The sequence below is a fragment of the Talpa occidentalis genome, unplaced genomic scaffold, assembly GCF_014898055.3.
Source record: "Talpa occidentalis isolate TD23 unplaced genomic scaffold, MPIMG_talOcc4v2.1 talOcc4.8, whole genome shotgun sequence".
NCBI lineage: Eukaryota > Metazoa > Chordata > Mammalia > Eulipotyphla > Talpidae > Talpa > Talpa occidentalis.
The window spans coordinates 78,150,975-78,177,256 of NW_023605194.1; the positions used below are offsets into that span (position 1 = coordinate 78,150,975).

General features: G+C 45.9%; 1 protein-coding gene and 1 long non-coding RNA gene across 8 annotated transcripts in view; one reads left to right on the top strand and one right to left on the bottom strand.

Annotated features, from left to right (window-relative positions):
• Positions 1–26,282, bottom strand: part of NR5A2 (nuclear receptor subfamily 5 group A member 2) — a 124,093-nt gene that overhangs the window by 92,804 nt on the left and 5,007 nt on the right. The window contains exons 1-5 of one of the 5 annotated variants that reach the window (XM_037498012.2): positions 20,758–20,777; positions 19,734–19,871; positions 15,692–15,810; positions 14,044–14,185; positions 11,223–11,869 (exon numbers count right to left, since the gene is read on the bottom strand). In XM_037498012.2, the coding sequence (XP_037353909.1) occupies positions 11,223–11,869; positions 14,044–14,185; positions 15,692–15,810; positions 19,734–19,815 (990 nt within the window). In that variant the 5' untranslated portion in view covers positions 19,816–19,871; positions 20,758–20,777. Of the gene's footprint in view, positions 1–11,222; positions 11,870–14,043; positions 14,186–15,691; positions 15,811–16,625; positions 16,683–16,795; positions 16,816–19,733; positions 19,872–20,757; positions 20,778–26,282 lie in introns of those variants that run through there. The other 4 variants (XM_037498013.2, XM_037498010.2, XM_037498009.2 and 1 more) reach the window with 4 other exon arrangements.
• LOC129144947 (uncharacterized) lies at positions 1,607–26,282 on the top strand. 3 transcript variants are annotated; one of them, XR_008549799.1, is made up of 3 exons: positions 1,607–2,115; positions 5,699–5,845; positions 26,066–26,282. It is a non-coding gene; the product is annotated as an uncharacterized LOC129144947 (long non-coding RNA). The 3 variants fall into 3 exon arrangements; XR_008549798.1 differs by lacking the exon at positions 26,066–26,282 and adding an exon at positions 16,251–16,639; XR_008549800.1 differs by lacking the exon at positions 26,066–26,282 and adding an exon at positions 15,699–15,890.

Below are 26,282 nucleotides of genomic sequence, written 5' to 3' on the forward strand. Positions count from 1 at the left end.
AAATGTTTGATGATGAGCTAGGAAGTGAGTGAACCTTTTAAAAGGTATTAAAAACTGAATCTGTCCTAATCCTAGGTCACAACTAATGATTTAGCCAGAGTAGTTTGAGGGGCAGCTTGAGAGCGTGATTCAACTCATGAAAATGCTACACGGGTGACATGGAAGCAACATTTGTTCTAAAACCTCAGTTGGACCCTTCAAAAGATATGAGGCTGTGTTTTTGAGATTGCCACATCTTGATAAAACCATAAAAGTAATTCTCAATGGTAAAATAAAACTCCTTTGAAAACATTAATAATCATGAATCCCAATACATGAGAACAAAACATTATTGCTTTCAAAGCCAGATATTCCTCCCAAAAGAGACCTGAGGCTACTGTTTCACTGCAGATACTGATGGAACCTGAACCGAATATAAGCAGCAATGTTGCGTGCTCAAGCATCTTATCCCTTAACTTACTTGCCAAACAGACCCAGACTTCTTTCCTCCAAAGCTGGAGCAAGAATCAATTAAAATATATAATAAGGTGTTCACTGGCTAATACGGCAGTTAACTTTAAGGAGCATTTCAAGCCTCTGAGTTTTTAGCAACAGAACTGTTCTTTCATTCACTCTGTAAGATCTATAATTGAAAGAATAACATGAGACACCTTTTATCAGCTCCACCATCCCAGTTCCTGCTTTGATAACTGCACAAGGAGAAGCTCGGGCACTTCAAGTTACCCAATTACATTTGATTAGCTAGTCAAAATAATATAATAGCTTTCATCACCCAAGGAAAACTTTTGAAGAATTCTGTTGGCAACATTTCTCCACAAACACTAATCTGTATCATTATTTTATAAGGGGAAATGAAAGAGTAATACCTTCACTCGGTAATAAGCAAAGTCTAATTCATTACAACTTTAGATCAAAAAGAGCAGAAAGGTGGTGACAGAATGTGTGTGGTAAGGCACCATCGGTAGAGATTTCAGGAGGCAGGATATAGTAGTCAAAATAAAACAACAGACCTTCGAAAGAGCCAACATTTCAGAGAACATGTCTGAAAACAGGATGTGCACTCAAAACTCGAGATTTGCTGGAGAACTATTTGGTGACCACGGGCCTCTGTGTGTATGTAATTATTGTCGATGAATGTATGTGTGCCTGTATAATGCCAGGAGCACAAATTAGGAAGTCATTGCAAACATTATTCTGGAACTTTTCAGATCACCAAGGATATATCTTTAATGCTGCTTAACATAAAAGACAAGATGTATATCACCGTTGCAGAGGGCGACTCTCCTTTCAGCCTTGAGTCTGTTGATTCAACATGTGTCCACTGTCTACTTTGTTTCAGCCCCAGAAAAGATATGTTTTTAATTTAAATGAAATAATTATACTGCTCTCCTAGGTAAAATATCCTGTAAACAGGGTATTTAGAAATGCGATAGTCAATTTTTCCTGCTGTAAACTGGAAAAACCAACACTGAGAACCACTGATGAAAGAGCAGTTACACCCTCGTGCCCGGAATTAGCAAGAGATGGGCGCCTTTAAATGGAACCATCCGAGGTGACATTCCACCTTTGCAATGCTCTTGTTGCACAATAAAGGACAGACTTTAGACTTGTTGGCCAATTATTCTATCTGTCATGTAAAGAAAAAGCATTCTTACAGAATTAGAAGTGGATCAAGTTTGGCTGTAAAGTTAATCCAGAATGTTGTGTAATCCTACTCAAGATAATATAGTCTTCTTTTAGTTTTGTGAGAAATGATCAACAGTCGTGCCCAACAGCGCAGTGTACTTCAGACTTCTAATTTCCCTCCTCAAAGTCTCTGGCTAGTCCTTCAGAGTACACCCGATATGAGGAATTCACTGAGCCAGTCTGCTAGGTAAAACAATATGGCATTTGGAAATGATTTCATTTTGGAACCCACTGGCATAGGAAACATTGGCGGCCCTTTTTTTGGGCTGTGTGGAGCTGAAGATAAGCATGAAGTAGAACTACTTTGCGGTGCACAGAAACCTTCACCCTATTCAAAACCAAGAATTTCGAAGTTGCCTTCCTGTAGGGGCTGTAGGGATGCATGCGCAGTTACTGTGCAGAGACGGAGCCAAGAGTCTCTCCTGCAAGGTAAGCTGTGCCCAATGTGGGGAAATCACCTTGCTGGCATCCACCACTGACAGGTGTTCCACCCACTCTTATTGAATACAGCCCACTTTTAGGGCAACCTACCGAAGTTCTTTTCCTTCCCCACTCATCCTCCAGCCTAGAAAGTAGGGGTTGCCCTCCTTGCTGGAACACATTTCCATCCTGAAGGGCAAACACAGAGACCGCTGAGGACAAGGGTTAGCACGGTGCCACACAGTCCTAACCCAGAAGCACAGCTCCAAGCCAATCACAGCAAGCAGGCCCTCAGACACCTTGGGTTCATTTTTACACAGATGAGAAAAAGTAGGTCTCTGCTGATGTCTGAAAGAAATGCAATTCAAGGGCCTGTTTTATTACATTGTTGCACTTAATGTTGCCATTTCCAAGAAACTGTGGGTGACAATGTTAAGTGAGTACTTACTGCAATGTCTATTATAGGAGCCTCTGGGACACCTGAGGCCTTAGAGGGGACAGAAGAAAATCAGGTTGAGTAAGAAAAGAGACAGGGAGTCTAGAGGTGGAGGTAGAGGTGAATGGAGAATATAAAATGATATGGAAGGCAGGCAAGTCCCGGAGAAGATGGGCAGGCCTCCTGCCACTGGCTGCATGAGCTGAGCCTGGTGTATGGGGAATACAGAAGTGCTGAGGGAATTAGGTTTTGAGTAGCAGACATTTATGAAAGTCCCAGCTGCTAGACTAGCTGACGTGGTATATGTCGTTCTTGAGTGTGGGTGGTGTTCTTGGGTTAGAGATTAATGTCTTTAATGTGAAGAATAGCTTAAATGCTCAATTTCTATGCAGCCATTCTGCAAATGGATGTTGTGCCCTCAAAGATTTGTATGATCTACTTCCTAAGCTGTAGGAGAATAAGTCAGAGCAAAGTCATTCTTTACTTAGGCTGGAAAATATAAAGACCATTTTACCCCATAGGTTCAGAGGGCAAAGTCCTTCAGAAGTATTAAGGGGTGTCACACATGAGTCATATTTTTGGAGTTTTTCTTTTCTACCTGTTACCTGACTTTGTATGACATGTGCAGACAGGGAGGTGAAGGGATCCAGAGATTCAGGGGGCCCTAAGATCCTTGAGGTACTCGTGTGCCTTGCTAGGCAAGTCCAAGTACTGGCATAAGCAGGGACCAAATTTACCCTCAACAGTTATATACATGCTTCCAGGCAGGCACACACTGGCAAAACTGTTTCCACTGATTATGCAATAGAACAGGTGCTGGGCACTGGGGGGCTAAGGGCAGGGAGACTGTCCAAGTATTCTCTAGTCAGGGAAGAACTCAGGAAAACTGCACACCTAACTGCCTCATTCTGTGCACCTCCAGATACAGACTGGTTTTACAGACTAAGGCTTAGAAGCCCCTGAGAAGCTTCTACAATCAGTGGCCCACCTGCATCCCTTTCTGATGCAAACTTCTCTGTACTCACGTTCCGATTCTGTCCCCTGCTGAAATACATAAGGGAAAAAAATGACATAAGAGTAGACCATTGAATATAAGCCTCTCTCTGCAGTTTCAGAAATCACAGAGATTCTGCAGACCTATTTTTAAAGTGGTACTGACCTGGGCATAGTGATAATGCTAACCATTATAAGTCCTCTACAGTTTACAAAAGACTTTCATGATTAGTTTCTATTTTAATGACAGCACTACCACACATTAGCTATGTGACTTGGGGCAAGTCAGACAATGTGTCAAGGTGGCCTTATCTGGCCCCCTGCATGGGAGTCATCTGTATGAAATGAGATAACACAGACAAAACACGATTGTCTGACTCGTAGTAAAGGCTCAATAAATGGCAGCTATTATTGGTATCCATTGTCTAAGCTGTAGTCAAGGAAAAATGGAAGCATTTTTGTTGACTGTGTATTTCCTAAGCCCTCACCTGTGACCAATACCCCAAGTTTTGGAGGCCGATGAGCTCCCTAGGTTTTTTGTTTCCATGTCTTTGCTTTTTCCATACCTCTCTATCCTCCCAAACTGATTTGGTGGCTGCACATTTGATTAAACTATTTCATTGGTTCAAAACCTGCTTAGCAAAGTCTTACTATGCATCTCTTGTGGGTCACTGGAACCCTGAGAAGTAGAGACTGTTTGGAAAGAACGTGTTACTATGTGACAGTCTTCCACCCTTGGGAGACCTAATGCTGTACTTAGTTCACCAGAAACCAAACCAGAAAATGACCCAAAGCACCTAGTACTGCAAAGGCAAACTGGGCATCCAACAGAAGCTAGTTCTTCCCCCTTCACCATATGACCTTGAGCAAAGCAAGGAAAATGCTGGTTTCTCCCCTTTTCTTTTCTTTCTTTCTTTTTTTTTTTTTTTTAAGATTTATTTACTTATGTATACAAGCACTGGGGTACAGTCAGAAGCACAGGAGGGTGAGAGAATTCACCAGAGCCAGAGCGGGGAGCAGAGCAGGCACAAGGACCGAAGTACACTGCTGAGGGGAGCAGCGGGCACAGCAGGAGAGGTCTGCGCGCCATGTGGGACCCTCGCTGGTGGCCAGGGAGTGAACCGGCACTGCAGAGGCTGCGGGCAGCTTCGCAGCCCAGCGCTCAACCACTGCGCCACCAGGGGAGGCCCCCATTTTCTTTTTTTTTAACAAAGATTATTTATGCATACAAGAGCTGGGGTACAGGCCAGAGATACAGGGGGTGAGAGGATCCACCAGAGACAGAGTGGGGAACAGAACAGGCAGACTGACTGAAGTACACTGCAAAGGGGAGCAGTGGGCGAGTCAGGAGAGGTCTGCTGTGCCATGTGGGCTTCTCCCTGGTGGGCGGGGGATTGAACTCATGCTGCAGAGGCTGTGGACATCTTCATAGTGTGGTGCTTAACCCCTTGTGCTACCAGGGAGGCCCTGATTTCCTCCCATTTTCTCTACTGTTCATAGTCAGACACCTTGGCCATTGTCCAGTTAAATATGGATGTCTTAAGTGTGGTTGGCTGTTGTCCTGCTCTCCCCATGATTCTAGTAGATAGTTAAGTATATTAACAGGAATAGGAAGCTGCTCGGGTGTGTGAACAAGCAAACCCCGAATGAAGTTATGATCATCACTACTAACACTCCTACTACCCAATATCCCCACTTCCCACAGAGCACATGTCACAGGGAAAATACTAGCATATCGACTCTGAATTAATCTTCAGGGAGTCTGAAGTGGGTTTGCAGTTTGCTCTCATGGCATCAAGCAAGTTTAATACTTTTTAAATAAATAACTAAAAACTGTTAGGAAAAAATTTCAGGATTGACAGGAGTTGGGGTGGGAAAGAGTTGACTACAAACAAGCACAGATTTTTGGGAGGTGATATCCACTATTCTCCCCAAATTTACAAAGACAGAAGAAAATGGCAGTATTCATCTCTGGTGGAACAACAGTCAATTCTCACATTTTCTTGTAAATCTATGTAGGGTAGATTTATATTATTCTGATATCATTTTGATGAGTAAGTGAAATGATAATAGATGCCTTAATTTGCCTTGAGATAGAAACATTTCTTGCCTCTTGATTGGAAATAATTTTGAAGTTCATTTTCTGCTCTCACCTCTCCCCAGTAACACTTTGCATCCAGAGAAATGAAAACAAAGGTAAATGGCTGTCTGTAACTTTCGGAGCACCCGTGAGCACTCAGGGATGAAGGCACTGGACTTCCAAGTCTGAACCCCAATACTCAGGCAAAGCAGAGGAGAGCAGGATGCCAGGTGAGTGTGGAAAGATGCAATACAGGGTCTTTCTTCTCCCCAGTCCCTCTAGAAAAAAGGGCTGAATAAATTTATAAAGGATGTGGCTTAAAGATGGAGACTTAATCACGTTTCAGACTATAGACCTGTATTGGTTTTGAGTGGTGAACTAAAGTCTGGGGAATGAGATCTAGAGAGTTAAAAACAAGTAAAGAAGACTCTGCTCAGAAAGCTTCTGTAATAGACCAGAGAAAAAGAAAGATTTACTCCCGCCCCGGGTCTCCTCACTTTAGTGAGAACTGCGCTTCCTTAAGCGTGGCTGAATTCCTTTGGCACAAATCCCTGAGTCTCTGAGACCTATTTTCCACAGAAAAGCTAGTTATGTGTTTCAGTCAGGATTAATTCAGATTTTTTTTTTTAATTCCTGCATGTATCAGAATCATTCACTGAGGGGAAGTTCTTCTACATCCATTCCCAGAATCCTCTCAAGACATCTGGTCTCATTAGAAGATCAAATAGATCCTCTAGGTTCATTAGTTGTTCAACAAAGTGGGAATTATTTTCTCACTGCTCATGTTTGCAAGATATTCAAGATGCAGATGAGAGGAAAATAACTGGAAGAAAAATTACAATCTTGACTCACAAAGACAACCCTGTCAGCATGTTAGGGAGGTATTGAGTTTGCTCTTAATTTCCAAAACCACAAGGAAAAAGTCAGAGTAGAGATCATTGTAAAACAGCTTCGGTTTGAAGATTGAAGATGTGTGGGCTGTAAGATCACCTCAGGAAACACTTCTAATGCTTTTATAATTAGTGGTTCATCTATCACCTGGTACAATCCTGAAATCTCTTTGTGCACATCTTCACGGACACAAAAAAATAACCCCATGCTGAATATGCCCAGCATGGAGTAGAACACAGGGTATGTGTGTATTTGGCCATTTTAACTTCTGAGTAAACCCACATGTTGTGGCTGAAGCAGATTCACCCAGAGAATGAACTGTGAGCAGAGAGGAAAGCACCAGAGAACGCTCTGGATACTCTTTCAAGGCTCAGAAGTGCTAGCTGATAGAGCCTCCATACTGAATGATACCCCAGTGGTCTGAGAGAATTATTGTAGCTTCCTACAGTGACTCATTCACTCCCAGGGGGTTGTCTGGGCTCAGAGAAAATGTCTTACTGATTATTAGTGAGTTAGTAATTGGGTGGTTGTGATGGACTTCTGATAACCTAGAGATTTGCTTTAGTGTCACTGGCAAAGGCCTGTATTTCTGAAGTCAAAGGTTATGCTGTCTATCTGTGCGTGTGTGTAGGGGAGTGGGGGGTGAACTATGCAAAAGTACTTCTACTTTGAACCTGAATCTGCCAGTCCCAGTCATGTCCTTCGATAGTTGTACAATCTTGGTCAAGTCGCAATCTCTGTGAGCCTCAGTTTCTTCTTTATAGCCTCTGCCATCTCTTCCAGCTCTGGAAAAATCGATAGTTTCTAGGCAGAGTATCTTTTAGTGCACATGTGCCATTTCAAAACTACTAGTTTCAGGGTGTGGATTTCATCTTCCTCCACGACTATTTTGGATGGGGATTGGGAATGCCCCTTACAGGTGTACAGAAAAACAAAGAAACCCACTTACATATGTCCTCTGTCCCTTTTTCCCTTATCATCTTTCAGTCCTGAAATTGAATGGTTTCTATGAGTATAATGTCCCCCCCACCACTTTTTTTTCTTTTTATGTGCTATTTCACAAGCTGCAAGTTTTGGCATTGTAAATTCCGTTTTTATTCCAATATTTTGAATGGGAACCATTTGCCTCTTGAAAATATGTAGAAAAACAAATCAACCCACCAAATTTCCTCTGGTCCTTCTAGTCTACATAGTAAGCAAATGACATCTGTATTCCCTTTTGTGCTTCCCAGAGCATGTAACTTGTCCTGGGAAAGTGAGCAAGAGGTCATTGGCCTTATTATTCTATTATTTTCCAGGAGTAGATACGTGACTTTTCATTTTGGGTTGTAGAGGTATATAAGCCATCGGCCCTTTAATTACCCACTTGATGGATAATTTGATGTGAAGTTAAAAAGGAGAAGACAAATGTTTACAGGGAAACATTAATCTTCCCAAATGATATTTAAAAACCACAACTTTTACAAGAAGATAGGGTGAGGACTAGGGGCTGCAGATTTCAGAGATGTCCTGGAGGCCTGCCAGGAGGAAGAGACCTTTTTAGGAGTTGTTAGTGGTGGCAGGTAGGCCACGCCCAGTGGATGGCCCACAAAACCTTCCCTAGAGCAATGTTTCTTGAATTGTAGGTCATGCCTCATTAGTGGGTCATGAAATCAATTTAGTGGGTCATGAGAGGAAATTTAAAAAAAACATGAAATAAATTAAACTAAAGCAGGGTAGAATAGGAAATATCAGCAGGCCTGGTACAGAGAAAGTCATGCACTCTCGAGTGAAACTTTGGACCAGGGGTGGGGTGTGTGTGGGTGTTGGTGCACAAATTCCAGTATAAAATATATTTCTTCCTGCAGGTCATAATTAAATAGTCCCTGCCCTGTGGAGATATTACAAGGCACATGTCTCCATGCAGGCTTCAAAGGATTTGCTCTGTTTTTAACAAAGTAAATTTATAAACAAAAGGAGAAGGAATTCTTCCAAATGTGAATAGTCATCTCACAACTGATTTTAAAATGATTTCTAACATGCCCATTGAATTGCTGCTGTACAGTCTAAGCCCACAGCAAACCGTGAAGTGGGTCAACTTTGTCTGTCTTTCCAGGGGGTGTCTCCTACCCCTGACAGGTACCCCCAGGGCTTCTACTTTCTTTTCCTTTCCTTCTCCAAACCATGGAAGACTGCAAATACACTGAACAACAGCATGAGTGAGTGCCAATGCTTTAATACGACCCTCTCCCCAAAGCATCTGTATTTTAGCCAAATATTAAGCCTCATGCTCTTTACAAGAAGTTTCACAGAATTTAGCTATAGGGGGAGAAGAGAGAAATTTGAAGAATGTTTCTCTAGCACTCTTAAAGTCCTGCCTATGACTGTCTATCTTTGCTATATAACACTTCCCTTTTTTACCTGTAGATAATGTGCATTAATTGGCCTGAGAATTTGTGAAATACAACCTTCGCTATCTTTATGGGTTTTAATAGTTATTTATGAAAGTCTTATAAAATCCTTGAAAGGAAATAGTTTGTGTTACTCAACTTTGTATTCATCTTGCACCCAATTTACAGCCTGTTAAATTTTAGTCTCCAGTTAGTAGTAATTAATGAGTGTTTTTTATGCAATGATATTCCTCTGTAACACATGTGGTGATGTTTCCCAAAGCCAAATTACTAAGAGAGTACAAGTGTATTTTCTTTCTGAATATAAAGATAGTATTATGCAAAGCCTCCACACACTTGCCATCAAGCAACAATAACTTCTATTTATTTATTTTTTTAAACTTTTATTTTCTTACATGTTAATCTTTTCTTTTTTTTTTTTAAAGATTTATTTATTTATTCATATAAGCACTGGGTACAGTCAGAAGTGCGGGAGGGTGAACGAATTCACCAGAGCCAGAGCGGGGAGCAGAGTAGGCAGACTGAAGTACACTGCTGAGGGGAGCAGCGGGCAGCAGGAGAGGTCTGTGCGCCATGTGGGACCCTCCCCAGTGGCCGGGGATCGAACCGGTGCTGCTGTGCGCGCAGCTTCGCAGCCCAGCACTCAACTGCTGTGCCACCAGGGGAGGCCCAACAATAACTTTTAAATAGCACCCACAGACTGAGTGTACTATCTGCCAGGCTCCCCCTACTAGCTGCTTTCCTCAGTCTCATTATTCCTTGCAAACCTTCAACAGATGTATTGTTATTTCCTCTATACCCTCTACCCTATAAAGGCTCAGGGACCCACAATCTGCCCACGAGGACACAGTTATCGAATGGTTAGGATATAATTCGAGTCCATCTGATCCCAAAGGCTGTGCTTGCCTCATTTTCACATTTCCTAACCTTTCAGCTCTGTTTAAAAATTATCATTTTCATTTTCTAATACCTTGCCTGTCCTTTTAAGGATAAAATTGTGAAGACTCTAGAAAAATTTTTGTTTTTTGTTTTTGTTTTTAATTTTAAAATGCCCTGGTTATCACAGAGCAGTTATATCCTCTGAAAACATCCAGCCTGTTGGCTCAGTGCCCTCTGCTTGCCCCCTGTGACCTCAGTATCCCCCTTCAGCTCTTCAAAGGTAGCAACAAAGGACAAGAAAGCCAAATGCCACATATGTCAGTCTTAATAGAATGCCCACGGTCATCTCTGAACTGAATCGGATCTGTTCACATAACTGTTTCTGTTTCCATGTACAAATCACAGTGCTTCATGAAGACTGCTATGGTTTTCATATTCCCTGGTCCATCTACACAAACAATTTTGAACAAAAGCCCTTCAAAGTCTGTTTTATACTGCCCTTCTGGAAGATTTTAAACTCAACTGTCTTAGGTGATCAGAAGCCACAGTAATTCAGCGGCCACTTCTCCCCCATGACAGCAAAAGGAAGAAGTTGATTTTGTAACAGATACAAGCCCAGAATTCACTTTTGTTTTTACAACAGAGAATGAAACCACCGACTACCAAACGCGGCATGGTACCTACTTCAGATTCCAAACTTCTATATAACTTTCCCATATTAATTCAGTCTTAAGTTTCAGGAAATAAAATAATTATGTAGTTAAACAGAGATCCTTATACAAACAAGTACTGTGTTTACAACGTACCAATCCATTAAAATCAATGACAGACATAGATTATGAGACTAAAACCCCAGCCAAGTACACTAGCCCTCACCCTCACATGTGCCACTCCCCAGCCAATGACAGTCAACATCCTATTGGAATCTGCTCTGAAAACAATGGCTTTACCAACCTAATGTTGAGGTAAACAGGCAGTAAATACCGACTTGATACTATTAACCAGTGGTATCATTTGCATTCTTTTGGGTCTAAGCACAACTAAATGTTGGCATCTTTTTTCCTTTGAAATGGCGCCATTATATTGTGGCAATTTATTTGGTTCATTTTTAAAAGTTTACCAAGTGCTGTTTCACAATGACTTAAATTTTCTAGCCACAAACTACTTCATGAAAGGAAATAAAAATGTACTATTCGGAGAAAACAAAGTTACCTGTATTTTACACTGAATGCCTCCCTCCCTGCTAAAATTAAAAAACAAGAAAAGCCCCACAAAGTTAAGCTACTATAGTCCTCTAGTCCAGGTCATAAAATTCTTCTACTCCATAAACCATGCAAAGGAGAAAAGCAAGGAAGACGTACTTTTAGGACCAAGCCTGTGTTAACCAGGAACATGGTCAGGTCTTTCTGGTAAGGAGTGTTATAAGTTATAATAGCTGATGACATACCTTTAGTTCCCGGAAGAAGATACTACTCCTGGCCCACTCGACGATGGAGAACAGGGTTTGATCAGCCATTTTGCACATAAGCCCAAACGTGCTCAGCTTTTCATGCTTGCTCCGGTTAGCCTGTTCTTGCTGCAGATAGGCCATGATTTTGCCCTGGACTTGAGGCTCATCTGGCTCACACTTCAAAAGTTCCAGTATCAGATGCGGGATGCTTGCTGGGGAGTTTGTCTGGTAACTATCCACGTAGGAGTAGCCCATGAGGGACTCTGGCGAGCTGGTATAGGGGTCTGGATACTCGGACTTGATGGCCCGGCTGGGAAAGTGACTGTATGTCTGGTAACCTTGCAGGCTGCCGTGAGGTGGCATCGTCATGCTAATGGGGGATGTGACAAAGGGGCTTCTGTCATAGTCTGTGGGAGGCAAGGCAGCATGGTTCAGAGGTAGGCCTTTGGAGGCAGAGTGGATGTTCTGAATAGCAGAGGAGATGGTCAGCTCGGAGGGCATGGCCTGGATCACCTGAGACATGGCTTCTAGCTTAAGTCCATTGGCTCGGATGAGGGCCTTTTTTTGCTGCTTCAGGGCCCTGTCTCTCTTGTACATTGGCCCAAACTTATTCCGTCCCCCGCGCATTCGGTCAGCCCTTACCGCTGTTGGAGGAAGAAAGGAAGAAGGGTATAAATAAGATGCAGATTATTCACATGCTCCAGAAATGTTGAAAATTGACCAGAAGTGGTATGTGTGTGGCTGTTCTCTTTACAATAGCCCGCAAATATTCCAACAAAAGCCCTGTCCTCTTAATTTATGAATCCTTTCCTCAACGTGTATTTGTCATCAAAAAAATATTTTGGAGAGGTAGGGACATATTAACCCTTTAGTGGACTGGAGAGACTGCATAATTTTTGCTATACAGTGGGTATACAGTGAATGGCTAAGAAAGATTAAGTTTTCCTGCTAAGATGATCAGTTTTTATTACCACTTACGTTGTGGTCTTTCCATAGAAATTTGAACTGTGAGGGAAAAAATATTAACCTATTTCTGGATTAAACTTTGGATATTTTTCCTAAGAATATCTTCCATCCTGAAAGCTATTTTGGCTACTTTGCTGCAAAAGGGTTAGGTACACATTCTTCTTAAAAATATCACTTTCACACATCAGATAACCACCAGTTATGGTTTTTAATTTAAGCAGACCTGGACATAATTAAAGCAAATTCATTTCATGAGCTGTCAAGGAAGTCCACCATCACGACGCCTGCCGTGTGGAGTCTGGGGTCATGCCTAATAAGTTAGTTCTCTCCAAGCCCACAGTGGCCAATGGCAATTAGAGAAACCAGCAACCTCTGACAGCTTGTGACATGTTGAAATTGCTGGAGGTTAAGTTTTTGAGCTTTTTATCTTAGGATTAGTATAGCATTAAAAATTTATCATGAATGCTAGGAATCTAGAATACTATACAAGATAATAATGAGTCTTTTGAGTGGATGATAATTTGTTGGATATTCAATTGTTCCTTATCACTGTTAAGGAAGTTTGAGTATGCACCACGAGTGACTTATAGTTAAAAAACATACCTTTTAAGGTAAAGAAATACAACCTTTTGTTAAAAAAATCAAATGACATCATAAGTAACCACAGCATTTAACTTTTAACATTTTATTTTCTCGGTCTCATACTATGGTAAGCATCTACCACACTAGCTTGCTGTTTAGAAAATAATAAAGTGATTGATGATAAAGAAATTAATAAGCATTAATTTACTTTTTAGTACTTTTTAAAAGCAATACTGAGTTAACAGTCCTCATGATAACCAATGTGGTTACTTCTGTTGGAGAGGAATCTATTAGCAATTTAGCAGATTTATTTGAAATTTCTTGGGTATTTCTATTAAGTCTAAGTTCCACATAATAGGAAAATGCCAAACAAAACTAGCCTGAGTCTCATTGATCAAATAAAATGCACTCTTCTATGTGGCACATATCAGTGATATGTATCCCTTACTGTTACTTCATTTGCAGTATATTTAATCTGTAGAAACTCAGTGGGTCAGAGGCTAAAAAACAGTAATAGCCCATAATAGTTCATGAACTACAAATTATTTACAGCAGTCACATATTAACTTTACTGTCTGCCAATCTGTACATTGTAAGTACAGGTTCTGCTCTTTCAACATAAAGTTTAATGTGGTCTTTGAGGAACCATACTCTTGTTCTTCTCAAACCAGTGCTACTGATTTAATAGTTCATTATTTTTCATGTTTCCGGCTTTTCAAGCAGACTTGATCATTTCAAAAATACAAAAATAGGCTTTCCTGCCCTATCAGAAAAGATACTTTACATGATAAACTCCTTTTTACAAACAAAGCCTTTAACTCTTGCACAGAAATCATGAAATTTATAGTAGCAATTATGACAAGTACACCTATTTTAAAAAATTAAGCTTTTACTAGGCCCTACTGATTTGAAAACTCAAGGGTTTCTTGTAAAAATACTTTTGCAAGTTACTTTTATTTATTCTCCCTTGAATTACTTTACTCTTGCTTTCATCTGACCTAACCTGTTAGTGTCAAATGCATCTGGTCCCCAAATTAAAGAAAAAAGAAGGTGGGTGGGCAACTTATATTAAAAAATTTTCCTAGTACATTTAATCAGAGTGTCAATGAGACTTAGACTATTCTTCCAACAGAAAAAGATCTTACATTATTTTTGTCAGTAATGTTAAGGGGGTAAGAAAATAATGTTACCATGTTACAAATACAATGTTGTTTTAAATCCTATGTCCTTGGAGAGTTCTAACAGGCAGTAGTCTTTAGAAGAATCTTACCTTCTAACTTCATTCCAACACTTAGACATTTTTGAAATCGACAGTAAGGACAACGTTTTCTCTGTGTTTTGTCAATTTGGCAGTTCTGGTTTTCTATACATGTGTACCTTTTATTATTTTGGACTGTTCGCTTAAAAAATCCCTATAAGACAGAGAAAATAGACAGACATTATAAATCTGACACCCGTCTCTTCCATTGTTTTATCTTAAGGAAATCACCAGTAAATCTTTTCATTGTACCATTTGAGCCCTTCTGTGGTTCTGTGGTTTGTTTTGCATTTTAACAAGATCAACCCTCCAAAATACTGCCAGGCCATAGTGGGGACTTTTCTGGCATCACAGTTATATTCCTGAAGAATTACATCAAATCTTCAGGAGATTTGGCTATACACCATTTCATCTTCACAGTCAGAGGAAAAAATGTACATTCTATATTGACCCATGATTTAAAAAAAATCTGCTTTCTTAGTAACCTTCATGTTCAGATAGAGGTACTCATGGGGTCTGCATTATTAAGTAGTCTAACACAATTTCAGTGACAAACTATTGCAGAATGCCAGTGGAAAAATTGAAGAGCAAAACACCTCAGATCTTTTACAAATGTCAACACTAAATAGTTGAAAGCAGAAGGATTTAAAGAATAAGTTGGGAAAATATTCATAATTCCATTGAAATACATTCAAGTAAGGGAACTCTTAAAAAAAAGGCAAAGCTAATGGAAAGGAAAGAAATATACAGCAGAAGGCTGAATTTTAGCACTGGACATGCTTTCCTTATATTTTATTCAAAAGAATTTATCAAAAATAAAATGTGTAACTCTATAATATGATAACGGCTTTACCAGGATGTTCTATTGTTATTTATCCTACTAAGCATAAAGTGACACAATCTTACTTTGCTATAGAGAATGCAGGGATTTTCCTGGCAGTGGTTTAAATATTGTACTGAGTTTTCTACTTAAAAAGCTGCTGAAAATAGTATCAAAAATGGGGAATACATAAAAAGATTTGAGATAAATCTCGAAAGTATCATTGATATTATTAGCAACAATATAATACATTTCACATATTAAGATTTCTGGCATTTAAAGAGGTCATATTCATGAGAAGTACTCTAGTAAACAAAGATCTGGTTTCTTGCACTTTCTGATATAAATTTCAAAAAAAAATCTTTAAAATTGTTTTTAGTATAAATCAGAGTGAAATCAGGCATTTGGGAACTTAGTCTTTTATGTCTGTGGATAAAAATGTTTAGAATTGGAGCACAGAACACTCTGCAGTTAAAATGTATTTGGGAAATACTTTCTCATGTCCCTTTCAAGAACAACGATGCTTTAAATATATATATATATATAAGTCAAGCAAAATCAATATTTAGGACTGCAAGAAATAGAAGTCTTTCTAAGGCTACATCACTTTACAATAATAAAATATTTTAAAGCCATGAGACTGGGCAAAGTTTTCTAAACAGTATAAATTTCTCTGCCTTTTGAACTAAATTTGACACATATTTCTAAAAATCATCTTTCTAAGACTACCTCATCCTTTGTTGAGTCTAAACAAAGCCTAAATTTAGCTTTATAAAGGAATCCAATGGTTCACTTTGGTTTTGAAAATGATATTTCTCAGATAGCAACTTATAAGCAAACCTTGCAGCTTTCACAGGTGAGGAGCCCATAATGGTACCCAGACACTTTATCTCCACACACGGGACAGAGCTCTTCAAGATCTTCATCATAGGAGTAATTCACCATTTTAAACTGAGACACTGAAACAAGAAGAGAAATGTATATATATACACATATTCAATTAATTTACTATATAGCTTGTAATCCTGCAATGAAAGGCATTTTGGTGAGCAAATATCACTCAGTAAAATGAAAAATAAAAATATCTTTTACCCAGTTGTACTGAAGAGAACAGTTTTTGTACAGTGAAAGTAAAAAGTAAACTTTCAATAAGTATCTGCTTTACATTTTTTTGATTTAAAAATAATTCCAACTTCTTTTGTTAACTTTTTTTTAAAAAATGACCACTGTAGAACACGAGTCTCAGAATTCTGAAAAGCAGCAAATCAGAACAGAAATGTAAAATGCATCAAGTAACAACTTAGAATATCTTTTAAACATCCTTAAAATTAAGTTCGAAAATGCCACTTTTGCCTAAGGAAGATTAACAAGCACAAACATTATTTTCCCACTCTTTAAGTTTGCTGCAAGTACATCTCGCGTATAAGGATGGCAACACCAAGCTGCAAACACTTGACCGAGAAAATGAAGCCCCAGAAACCTGCTTCTCAGCAGCAGCCCCACTTTAACAAAACAGCCTGCGGCTCCCAGCGTTCAGATCTGAGACTAATCGAAACATTCAGTTCCGTATTGACAGGACTCCTGTTCTGGATACTGTTCATCTCCCCACATTTGAAAATCTGTAAAAATAAAAAGGAACGGGGTGGGGGGGCGTGGAACGCCCGGAGGAGAAAGGAGGGAAAAGATACACATGCGGGTTTGGTTTCGTCGCAAAGTATTGAAGCTCTGTAATGAACTTCACATGTTTCCGATCATCATTGCAAAATATAAACACCTCGAGATCAGCCAGTGAAGTTGAACAGAAATCAGGCCGCAGCTTTGCGCCGCTCCCTGCGCGGATCTGGTCACCGCCTTCCTCCCGACGCAGCCCAGCGAAGGCGTCTTCGCAGCCCCAGGAGAAACCATGCATGGGAAGGAGACCGACCGAGGGACCCCAGATAATACCTGGTCCCGGCCCGCCCCGAGACTCCGCGTGCACGCGCGTCCGGTACCCGGGAGCGGGCGCGGCGAGTGCGGCTGGCGAGGGGCAGGACCGCGCAGCCCGGCCCGCACCCCTCGGGGCTCCTTCCTCTGAAACCCAGGGGCACCCTCGCCTCTCGCCCCTTGCTCAACCTTCGGCTACACACAGGCGCACAAACACCGAGTCGAGTTTGTTTTAAGTTAATCAGTGGCATTTGCAGGGGGCGGGGCGGGGGGGGATGGGGAACCGCTGGCGGGGCCGAAGTTTCCTCTGATTTGTTTACCAAAAAGGAAAGAGAGCGCAGCCCCCACCCCAACCCCTATTACCACAGTGGCCTCGGGGTCAATACTAGTTCTTTTCTTCCTCTTCTTTAAAAAATAAAGTTCTATTTTCTCAGCGGATTCTGCGGGACTCGGGAGAGCGCAGGGCGGGGACGGGGTGTCACTTGCGGCACCCCCCTGCCCAGGGCCGAGCCGGGGCCGACCGAGTTCAGCCCCCTCGCCGCGAGGCGGAGACCCCTGGGCTGAGTCTTGAACCCAAGTGAGTTAGCCAGAGGTCGGGGGCTGGGGGACCCGGGGAAAGGATGATCCAGCAGAGCCAGGCTCCAGGGCTCCGTGAAATAGGCGTAAAGAGATGCTGAGCATAGTCCTCCGGGCGGGGCCTGCCTGAGTCCCAGCCCTATGAGGTCCACGCTCTGGTATTGGGAGTTTCGGGGAGACTGAGGTTTCGAGAAGTTCGTTCACAGACCCGTCTCTTCTAAAACTCGTGACTATTGTCTTGAGGCACGTTTTAGGGACGGAAAAAATGTGTACTTTACCAATGTGTGTTATTTTCTATCCCTTCCCCCAAAGTAAACGCAAACTTCGCACCTAAGGGGCACAGAAAGGCAACTGTTTACAGGGGTACTCGGTGCCCACCTAGGGCGTTCAATACCGAAAAGACCAACTAGGGGATAGGGACCCCTTGGAAAATTCAAAGGCAGAGACCGTGCAAGGAGATGCCGCTGTGCGATCCCCGGGCACCTTTCAGAGTTTCCCAGGTGCATTTGGAGAACCGAATCAGAAATTCCTGTCTACAGAAAGGAAGAGACGATGGGGCCTTGGGAAGTCAGGGTCGCCGAGAAGCGCGCGGTAAAATTCCCGTTGAGTTGGGCGCCCCGCGCAGCCCCCGAACCTGTCGCGGGTCCTGTTTCTGGATCCCCCACGGATCTGACTGTGGCGCTTCCAGCGCTGAAAGCAGAGCAATCATGGAAATGGGCCCGGATCCCCACGAGCCCTTCTCAAGGGCGCACCGTGGCCTGGAGGAAGCAGTGTCCAGGAGCTTCCCACGCTGCTTTCGAACCCGGGGCCGAGCCTGCGGCGGCTTCGCACTGGGCACAAGGAAAGCTGACCTCCTGCTCTGGGTATCAGGTCGTCAAGAATGCCCCTCACGAATTTTACAAAGAAAATGTGACAAAGGTATTTCCCTCCCGCCCTCCCCCGCACTGAAACCTTTATTCTTGCCTCCCCTATTTCTTGCTGCCTGAACTTTGCGCGAGTCCCTCAGAAACGCGCGCGCGGAAATGAGTAGAAACTTTCCCTTTGCATCCAAGAATCGCGCCGGCCTCACGGAACGCCCAATGGATAATCTCTCTCCAGAGTTGGCAGCGGAGGTCCCCGGATCTGACTTCCCTGCGCCACTTCACGTCCCCACTTCGTGGGAATCCTAGGTGCGGGAATACTTCTTTGGGACCACCGGGTTCCCCCAGCCGTCAACCCACAAGTTAGTCTCCGAGACCTCAGCCCCGGGGGACAGCCACAGCCCTTCCAGGGGGCTTGGAGAGACTGTAGGATCAAAGATCTCATAGCCCGACGCACGACTTCCCGGCACCCCCTTTTCCCAAGTCAGCGGGGCGACATGAGGCCCCAGGCGCCAAGGGCTTGGTGCGCGGGTAGCTGCCTATCCCGCAACGCGGCGTGCACCAGCCCTGAACTCTGCTCTCAACACCTCCCCGGCACTTTCAAGTTCGCTGAAGGGGATGGCAGGAAGCTTCGGGATCACAAGCTCGCCGGCCGGCATATCCTGCGCGCTGGATGGGGCGAGGATGGAAGAGCACCGGTGACTTTTCCTAGCATTGTTCCCCCCTGGCCCAGGGCAACTGCGATAAACTTCTGAAGGCTTTAAACAGTCAGATCTGGAGTCGCTATTTTGGATTGGATCGAAAATATAGTCAGCGGGATTTGCTTTTTAGTCGTTAGCAAACAAGAGCCCGTGCCACAAATAAAAGGATTTCCATATTCCCAAGCTCCGGGACCGCAGCCCCCAGCCCTCAGCTCACTCGGGACAACCCGCGCGCGGGTGGCGCAGGGGTAACTTTGGTCCTCTTAAGTTCTGCCTGCAGTTCTGAAATCGCCCAAATGCCAGCCGGCTCCGGGTAATCGCCTTGACTTTAAGGGGTCCCACATCCATTCCAACCGCTCAAATAAGCCCCTCCTGAGCCACCTATTTCTATAGTTGACTTTCCTACACAGTGCCTCTCCTCCACACAGAAGTATTGGCTAAAGTTCCCTTGACCGAGAACCCGCCCGGGTTTTCAGGGAGACCTTCCATTTGTTAGAATGATCTTACTATTCTAAAGTACCCTTAGCCAGAAGCTGCCTCTCTCCTGAAGCCATAAAGCTCGAAACCTCTCTTTTCTTAATTAGAAGCGGACAATTAGGCATTACTTAGAAAACCTCCGCCCCTCATTGTTCAAGAGCCATAAACTTTTATGCCTGCACCTTTGGAAGGGGCCGGGCGCCGCGCGCGGCCCCGCCACCCCGCCTCGGCGAGCGCCCAGCCAGGCCCCTTGGGCTCCCGCGCGGGGCGGGCGGCCCCAGCGGCCAGGGCGAGCCGGGGGGTGAGGTCGCCTCGGTAGCCCGGGCGCCGCCGGCGCCTCCTTACCTTGCATGTTTTCCGGCATCTGCCCCTGTTCCCCATGCGATCGGGCCAGTCCCAGGGCTTCCGTCTCCACTTTAGGCAGCATGACAAGGCGGCCGCGAGCGGGGGCGAGGGGTCCGTGTCCGTCCGCAAGCCCAGCACCTGGACACGGGCAGCACAGATTCAACTCCGGCGCACAGGAGGGGGGCCTGGGGAGCCTGCTCACCCACCCGCTCGCAGGAGCCTTCCTCCGTCTTCTCCCCGCCGCGGGTCAGGACCTCTGAGCCCCGTCCAGTCTCGCAGCTCCGGAGTCGTCCCCAGGCCGCGGGGAGAGCGAGAGGGGCTGCGGGACGAGGCGAAGCCGGCGTCCAGGCGCCCTGGCGCGCTCGGCAAGGGCCGAGTCGGCGGCGGTGGCAAGGGCGCTGCTGCCCGGGGCGCGGATCCGTGGATGGGCGAGCTGCGGGCGCGCAGCCGAGGCGGCCGCGGAGCTGCTGCTGCCACCGCGGCGGAGCCGCAGCCGCAGCTCCCGGACGGCTCGGGCGACTCCTTTCCCTTCCTCGCCCGCCCTCTGGCTCGGGATCGGCAGGGGTCTCTCTCTCTCTCTGTTTCTCTCGCCTCACATCGCCTCTCTCCCCTCCTCTCTCCTCTCCGCCCCTTCCCCGGCCCCTGCTTCCCTCTCCCCGCTGTCAGGACTGTGGAGTTGCGAAGTTCCAGCCTCCCTCTCCTGCCTCGTCCACTCCGCGCCCCGGGTCCGAGAGCAGCCCTTTCCAACCCCCAGGGTGCCGGTGCCGGGGAGCAAAGAGGGGAACAGGAGGAGAAGGGAGGTAAGTGGGGTCGGGGACAGGGGAAGGCTGGGGTGAGGGGTGATGACAGTGAGTGGGGACGCGGGTTCCGGACTCGGGTCGGACACCAGCCGCCAGCCAATGAGGACGAGGCGCATCCCGACCCCCCCCCCAACCTCGGCTGCCCCAACCTCTTCACCCCGCCTTAACCCCCTCCCACCCCAACCTGGCCTGGGGCGGGGGATGTAAAAGCTGCCTGATCTTACAGCTAGTGAGAAGCGACCTCTGTCTGAGCCCGGCGGCGAAGGATGAGACTAGGACGGAGATTTCTGCGGACGGAGGGGAAGCCAGGAGGAGGGACGGGGATGGAGTGGGTGTGGGGTGTGCCTTCGCGTGTCTGTTGGTCGAGTGAGGGGCTGGAGGGGGAGGTTAGCACCCATTTAAACAACCTAAAGGAGAAAAGAGATGTTAAGTTGAGTTGTCTGCTCTTCGCAAAAGCCGAGCCTGCCCTCCCTCCAGGACACCCAAGCTTCTATCCCCCTCAGCACTCAGTCGGCGGAGAGGCCCCGTCGTGGGCCGTGCTTGCCCGGAGTGGCCCAGCATCCCTCTCCCAGGAGACAGTCAGGTGGAGAATTCACTCATTTGCCTGGAACTTGAGGAACAGCTACCCATTTGCCCCCCCACACTTCCCAGTTTCTTCATTCAAAAACACCTACCTACACACACACACACACACATACACACACATCCTGGGGCATTATCTTGCAGGCAGATTTCCTAAATTTTAGTGAACTTGTTTCCATGTAGACTGCAAAGATCAGTGTGGGCTTTCCTCTTTCATTCTGGTGCCTCTGGTGGACCATCCAAATGAGACCCGAGGCCCAACTAGCACTTTAAAAAGTTTTAAAGTACCATCTGTTATGCAAACTCCTCAGCCACCAACCCAGCTACGTCTTCAAAGTTTTCAGATCTCATACCAACAAGATGAAAAACATTTTTTTTCTCCAGCCTCCTGGCTGCATGTGAAATGACTTATACTCAGTGTTGGCTGAGAGGCTGATAATTATCAGAGTCCACCCACAAGGGGGTAAATTTGAATCTCAAAGGATCTGAATTTATTCTATTTCAATAGCATTGAGCTCTCACTTTCAAACTGTCTGGTCTAGTATTTGATGAATTGAAATATACTCCAATCATTGACATGCATAATCTACACTTCATCAAAACATTTAAACTGGGGGGTGGGGGCATCCACTAGCTTGTTAGGGGGAGTGGGTTGAAGTTGCCAAAATTACTGAGATGCTCAGATCTGGTAGTATCAAGCAACAATGTCAATTTATTTTCAGTATTACTAGTTGTTTTACATATTGTGAATTAAAACTATATCTACATTTAAGAATTAAGAATATACACACACACACATAGTTCAGAAAGGGAGGTAAGTCTCAGGGCTCACCAGTAATTACAGTGCTCGTGCTCTGCTTCTAGATTCAAGCAGACTTTGAGAGTCAGTTCATTTCAAGGACTTTATTTAAGAACAAATTCCTCCCACTGCAATCAAAGTGGTTATGGGGGCTTATGAAATGCCTTCCCAAATATCAGGCTGGCAGCTTTGGCGAATTTGAGTCTAGATCCTCAGGGGAGCTTGCAGCCCTCAGTGTGGGAGGGATATAGATGCTCTGGTAGGTCGAGTGGGAGGAAGAAGAGTTGAAAGAAGTAGAGAGTCTGACAGGACTATGTCAACGTCTGTGGACAATTCCTTGCCTGGACTTGGGATTGAGATTGCTGTAGCCTGGCACTTTGTGATCACATTCATAACCCAGCTTCAGTCTGGGGAAAGGCACTTGCTTAGGCCGCACTAGCGACTCTTCAGTTGAGAACAGGCTTCCCTCCCATCCCCCAATACCTCCCCCTCCCCACCCCCCAAGACCAGGAGTGGGAGTGATGGGGACAAAAGGGCCAGCTGGTATTCATTCATCTCCACACACACCAGGAGGGGCAATGGGGGGCCGGGGGTGGGGGGGGCAGGGGACAGCAGTGGTTGGGGACAGGGTTTTAAAAGTCTACCCTTTAAATAAATCCACAGTGGTATCACAGAGAAAGGGTCCAAGGCATTTCACTTGCTTTGAAGTTCTAGTCCAGGCTGACCACTCTGTTAGCAGCGAACTGAAGGGGCACAGAAAGCACAGGAGATCTCAAGCGGGAAGAAAACTTCCTTTTCTAAGAATCAAAGGAACTTCAAGTCCTTGGGGCTCCAGGCCTCCAGCTCCAGGAAGGGAAGAGCTGCGGTGAGCCAGTCCTATCAGACCCCCTCAGGAATGTCTGAATCCCCGCCTGCAGTGGATGGGGCAGGCGGGAACTCTTCCACAGGTTGGTCCTTGTCAGAAACACTCAGGCACCCTCATGTTTTCCCCATCACTCTCAGCTAGGGGTCTAGGAAATTGGTGGAGTCCCCCGACCATCAGACTGCTGGGAGGGAGGGAAAGACTTACCTGGCTCGGGCTGCCCTGCTCAGCACCGCCCTCCTCACTTCACTTTCTCCACCCTCTGAACCCTCTCCTAGTTCCCAACATCGGCTCTGGTTCCTTGACCCTTCAATTCCACTGGGCCAGGGATTCCCCTGCAGCTGAGACCCACTTGCCCCGTGACCTGGGATCCGCCTGGATTTTTCCGAGAATGGGATTGCTGAGAGAGGAGACCGAGGCTTCCCTTAACATCTGGTCTGTTACCTGGGGATGGTTCTAGGAGGCAGAGTCCGCAGAGTGGCTAGGGAGCCAGGTAGACGCGCAAAGGGCGGCTTGCGAGGAGACCATCACCTTGTGATGGGAGAGCACACCGGTGTGATCTAAACATTGACGCGCAGACACAGCCACCGGCTTGGATAAGAGCCCCATCCCACCTCCGCTGGCAACACCTTACCTACTGCCACGTAGGCTACCTCTTAGTGGAAGCACACTTAGGAATCCAGCCTGACTGCGGTGAACTTAACTGATGGCGGAGACCAGAAACCCGAACCTGGGAGGTCCGGGGAGACAGCTCCGGGTTAAACTACTCTGCGCATTCGCGATTTCTTCCCAGCACTCTGCCAACTTTTGGCAAACTTTCCCCTATCCCCTCCCTTCCCTCACGCCTCCACCTTCTTTCAGAGGAGACTGGTCCCCTGAGCCAGTCCTTCCCGGTTCTGACTTTGTCTTAAAGCCTTGATTGACGGTTGCAATTACAAAGGATGATGGCTGGGGGAGGCTCCCGTAGCCTTGATGAGCGCGAGAAGCGCAGTCCTGGCACATTTAATCCGGGATCAGTTTTACCCCGCCGTGCGCCCCATCCACCCGGCGGTTTGCGGCTGAGGAGGTCTCGCACGCCCAACCCTCGAGCAAGGAACTAGCGTGCTGTGCCCCCCGCCTCCACCCTCCTTGCTCTTCCCCGCCGCTTTTCCGAGCGCGCGCCGGCACCAGCCTACCCTTGACCAGAGAGGTGTGGGTCGGCCCCCGCGCGCTTTATCGCGAGCAGGCTGCAGAGGGATAACATGCCAAGCTTTTCGGGAGTGCTTGGAGTTTCCTGGGCTCGGCAAACCAGGGCCGCGGAAGGACTGGCGTGGAAGCTGGAACTCTCCCACGCGCCTGGACGTCGGGACCCTCCCGTGACCTGCCCAACCGCGCACATCCTTGGAAATAATTCCTGACGCCTTCTCCACGCCTGCTGTTTGGTGTCTTGAAGAAACAAGAATAATAACCTTTCTTGTGCCTCGTGTCCACTTTTCAGATGCTGAAGAAATACAGATTTTTGTCTAGGGGTCGGAACAGACCGAGGGGGAGGAGAAGCAAGTTTATTAGCTACTGAAATCCGGGCTTTGCATGTTGTTTTCTTTTCCCCTTTTCCTCCCACCCGATAAGCCCTCCCGTGGTTGCTTTGGCTTTTCTCAGAAAATTAAGTTTAACAAGAACTCCAAAATTGGGCTTCTGAGCTCTAAAGGGCGAGCTATTGATCCTCGCTTCTAGGCTGTCCCCTCCCCCACCCACCTCCCGCGCACGCTTAACAGAAGAGGGGGTAAATATCAGCACAGACACAAATGCCCAAGGAGCTCTCTGTACGGGCCGAAGTTTTGGAAAAAACATTTGAATAGGTGAGGAGTTTCTACTCGCTGGAAAAAGTAAGAGTTCCTTACTACTGCACGCAAGTTGCTTAGGGACACCCTCGGTAACAGCCGCTACCACTGCTACCAGGTTAGACAAACAACCCAGGAAAGAACTATGGCCACTAGCGATCGATCCAGCCTCACTGCGGGTGTCGGGGCGGGGGCGGGGGGGGGGCGCTCTATCCTGGCGCTACCTTTCCTGAGAAGGACAGCGTGAAGGGAAGTGAGCGCTGGGGTGAGCCCAACTCCCTCCACCTCCTTCTTCCAGAAAACCTTACATCCTTGCTCTGAGCAAAGGTGAGATTTTTGCAGTTTGGTCAGGATCGGAATCTACAGCTCTGCCAACAAGACTTCACTGTAGAACTTTTTGGCTTCATTTGCGTTGGGGCAACGCAACCCAACGCAAAGGGTCCAGGAGCGTCCGGCCCTGGCAGAGCTGACGGCCTCTCAGTGAGCCGGGAGAGCCGGTCTTGGAAAGGCGCTTGCTGGGGCCCGGGGCTTGGGTAGGTGGTCCAGTCTAATCTACCTCTTCCTCTCTGTAACTGAAATGGAGATCCGAGTCGGCTCCAACTCCACACTGCGAACCATTCTGGGAATCACCTCTGTCCATACTGCGGACAAACCGAATTTGGAGTGACGTTCTGGAGGCCGATCCTGGCGCTGGAAGACCACCCACCAGGCGCCGAGGGCTTAGCTGATCCCTGGCATTCCGCTTCCACTTCCCTTCTCACTCCTCGACCTGGGCTAGGAAATAAGCCCCTAGCATTACATTATTCTAGGCTACCCTTCAACTGTTGTCAGGCCAGACTGGAAGTTTCTGGAGGGAAGAGGTAATAACAAGCCTCTTTGTTTCCGAATTCCCATGTTCTGGAAGCACAGGCATGGATCGATTGCCTTAAGAAAGTCCCGCGCTACGGGTTTCTGTTTTTTAAGATTAAAGAGCTACGGGCAGCTCAGAGATGTGGGGCGTTCATCAATTTGGATCTCTTTTGGTCAACAAATAAAAGGGTCACCACCCCTCGGAATTAGGGAAAGTGTTAGGGTCACGGAGGTTAGGCTGATGGCGCCATTGAACGGTGCCGGCTTCTCCAACTTGAAAACAACTTTAGGGAGTGAGTCGGCCAGCGTGTGCCTAGGCTTGGGACTGACTCTTCGGCTTCCCCGCAGGGTTTCTTTCCAATCCTACGGAATCTGCTGGAGGAGATGGAGCCTGGGGACAGGGCAGAAGCTGAGGCAGCCGCCGGCCTGATTCTGAGCAAGGATGAGCATTTATTGTGAAAAATAGTAGCGCTTGGTGTGGGACCAGCCTCGTTGCAGGAGACACATCCTGGCTTGTGAAGTGTTTAAAAAAGGGGGGTAGGAGGGCTGGGGGTGCTTAAACTCTTTCTTTATTCCTTCTCCCAGCAGACAAATAAGTTTGTTTTTTTTTTTATTTTTAGGGAGAAAAGTCATCTCTAAACCCAGGAACTTACTTTGAGTCTTATTCAAAATTCCCTCCTCATACTGCCCTACTCAGACTGTAACAAGTAGATGCTCCGAATTTCCTCTCTACACTGTTCACCCTCGTGTTGCCCCCATACATCCATAACTATGAGCTACCTTTCTCCAGAGAGCCTTCTGGAAAACTCTAGAATAGACAAGAAGTGGCTTCCCAGG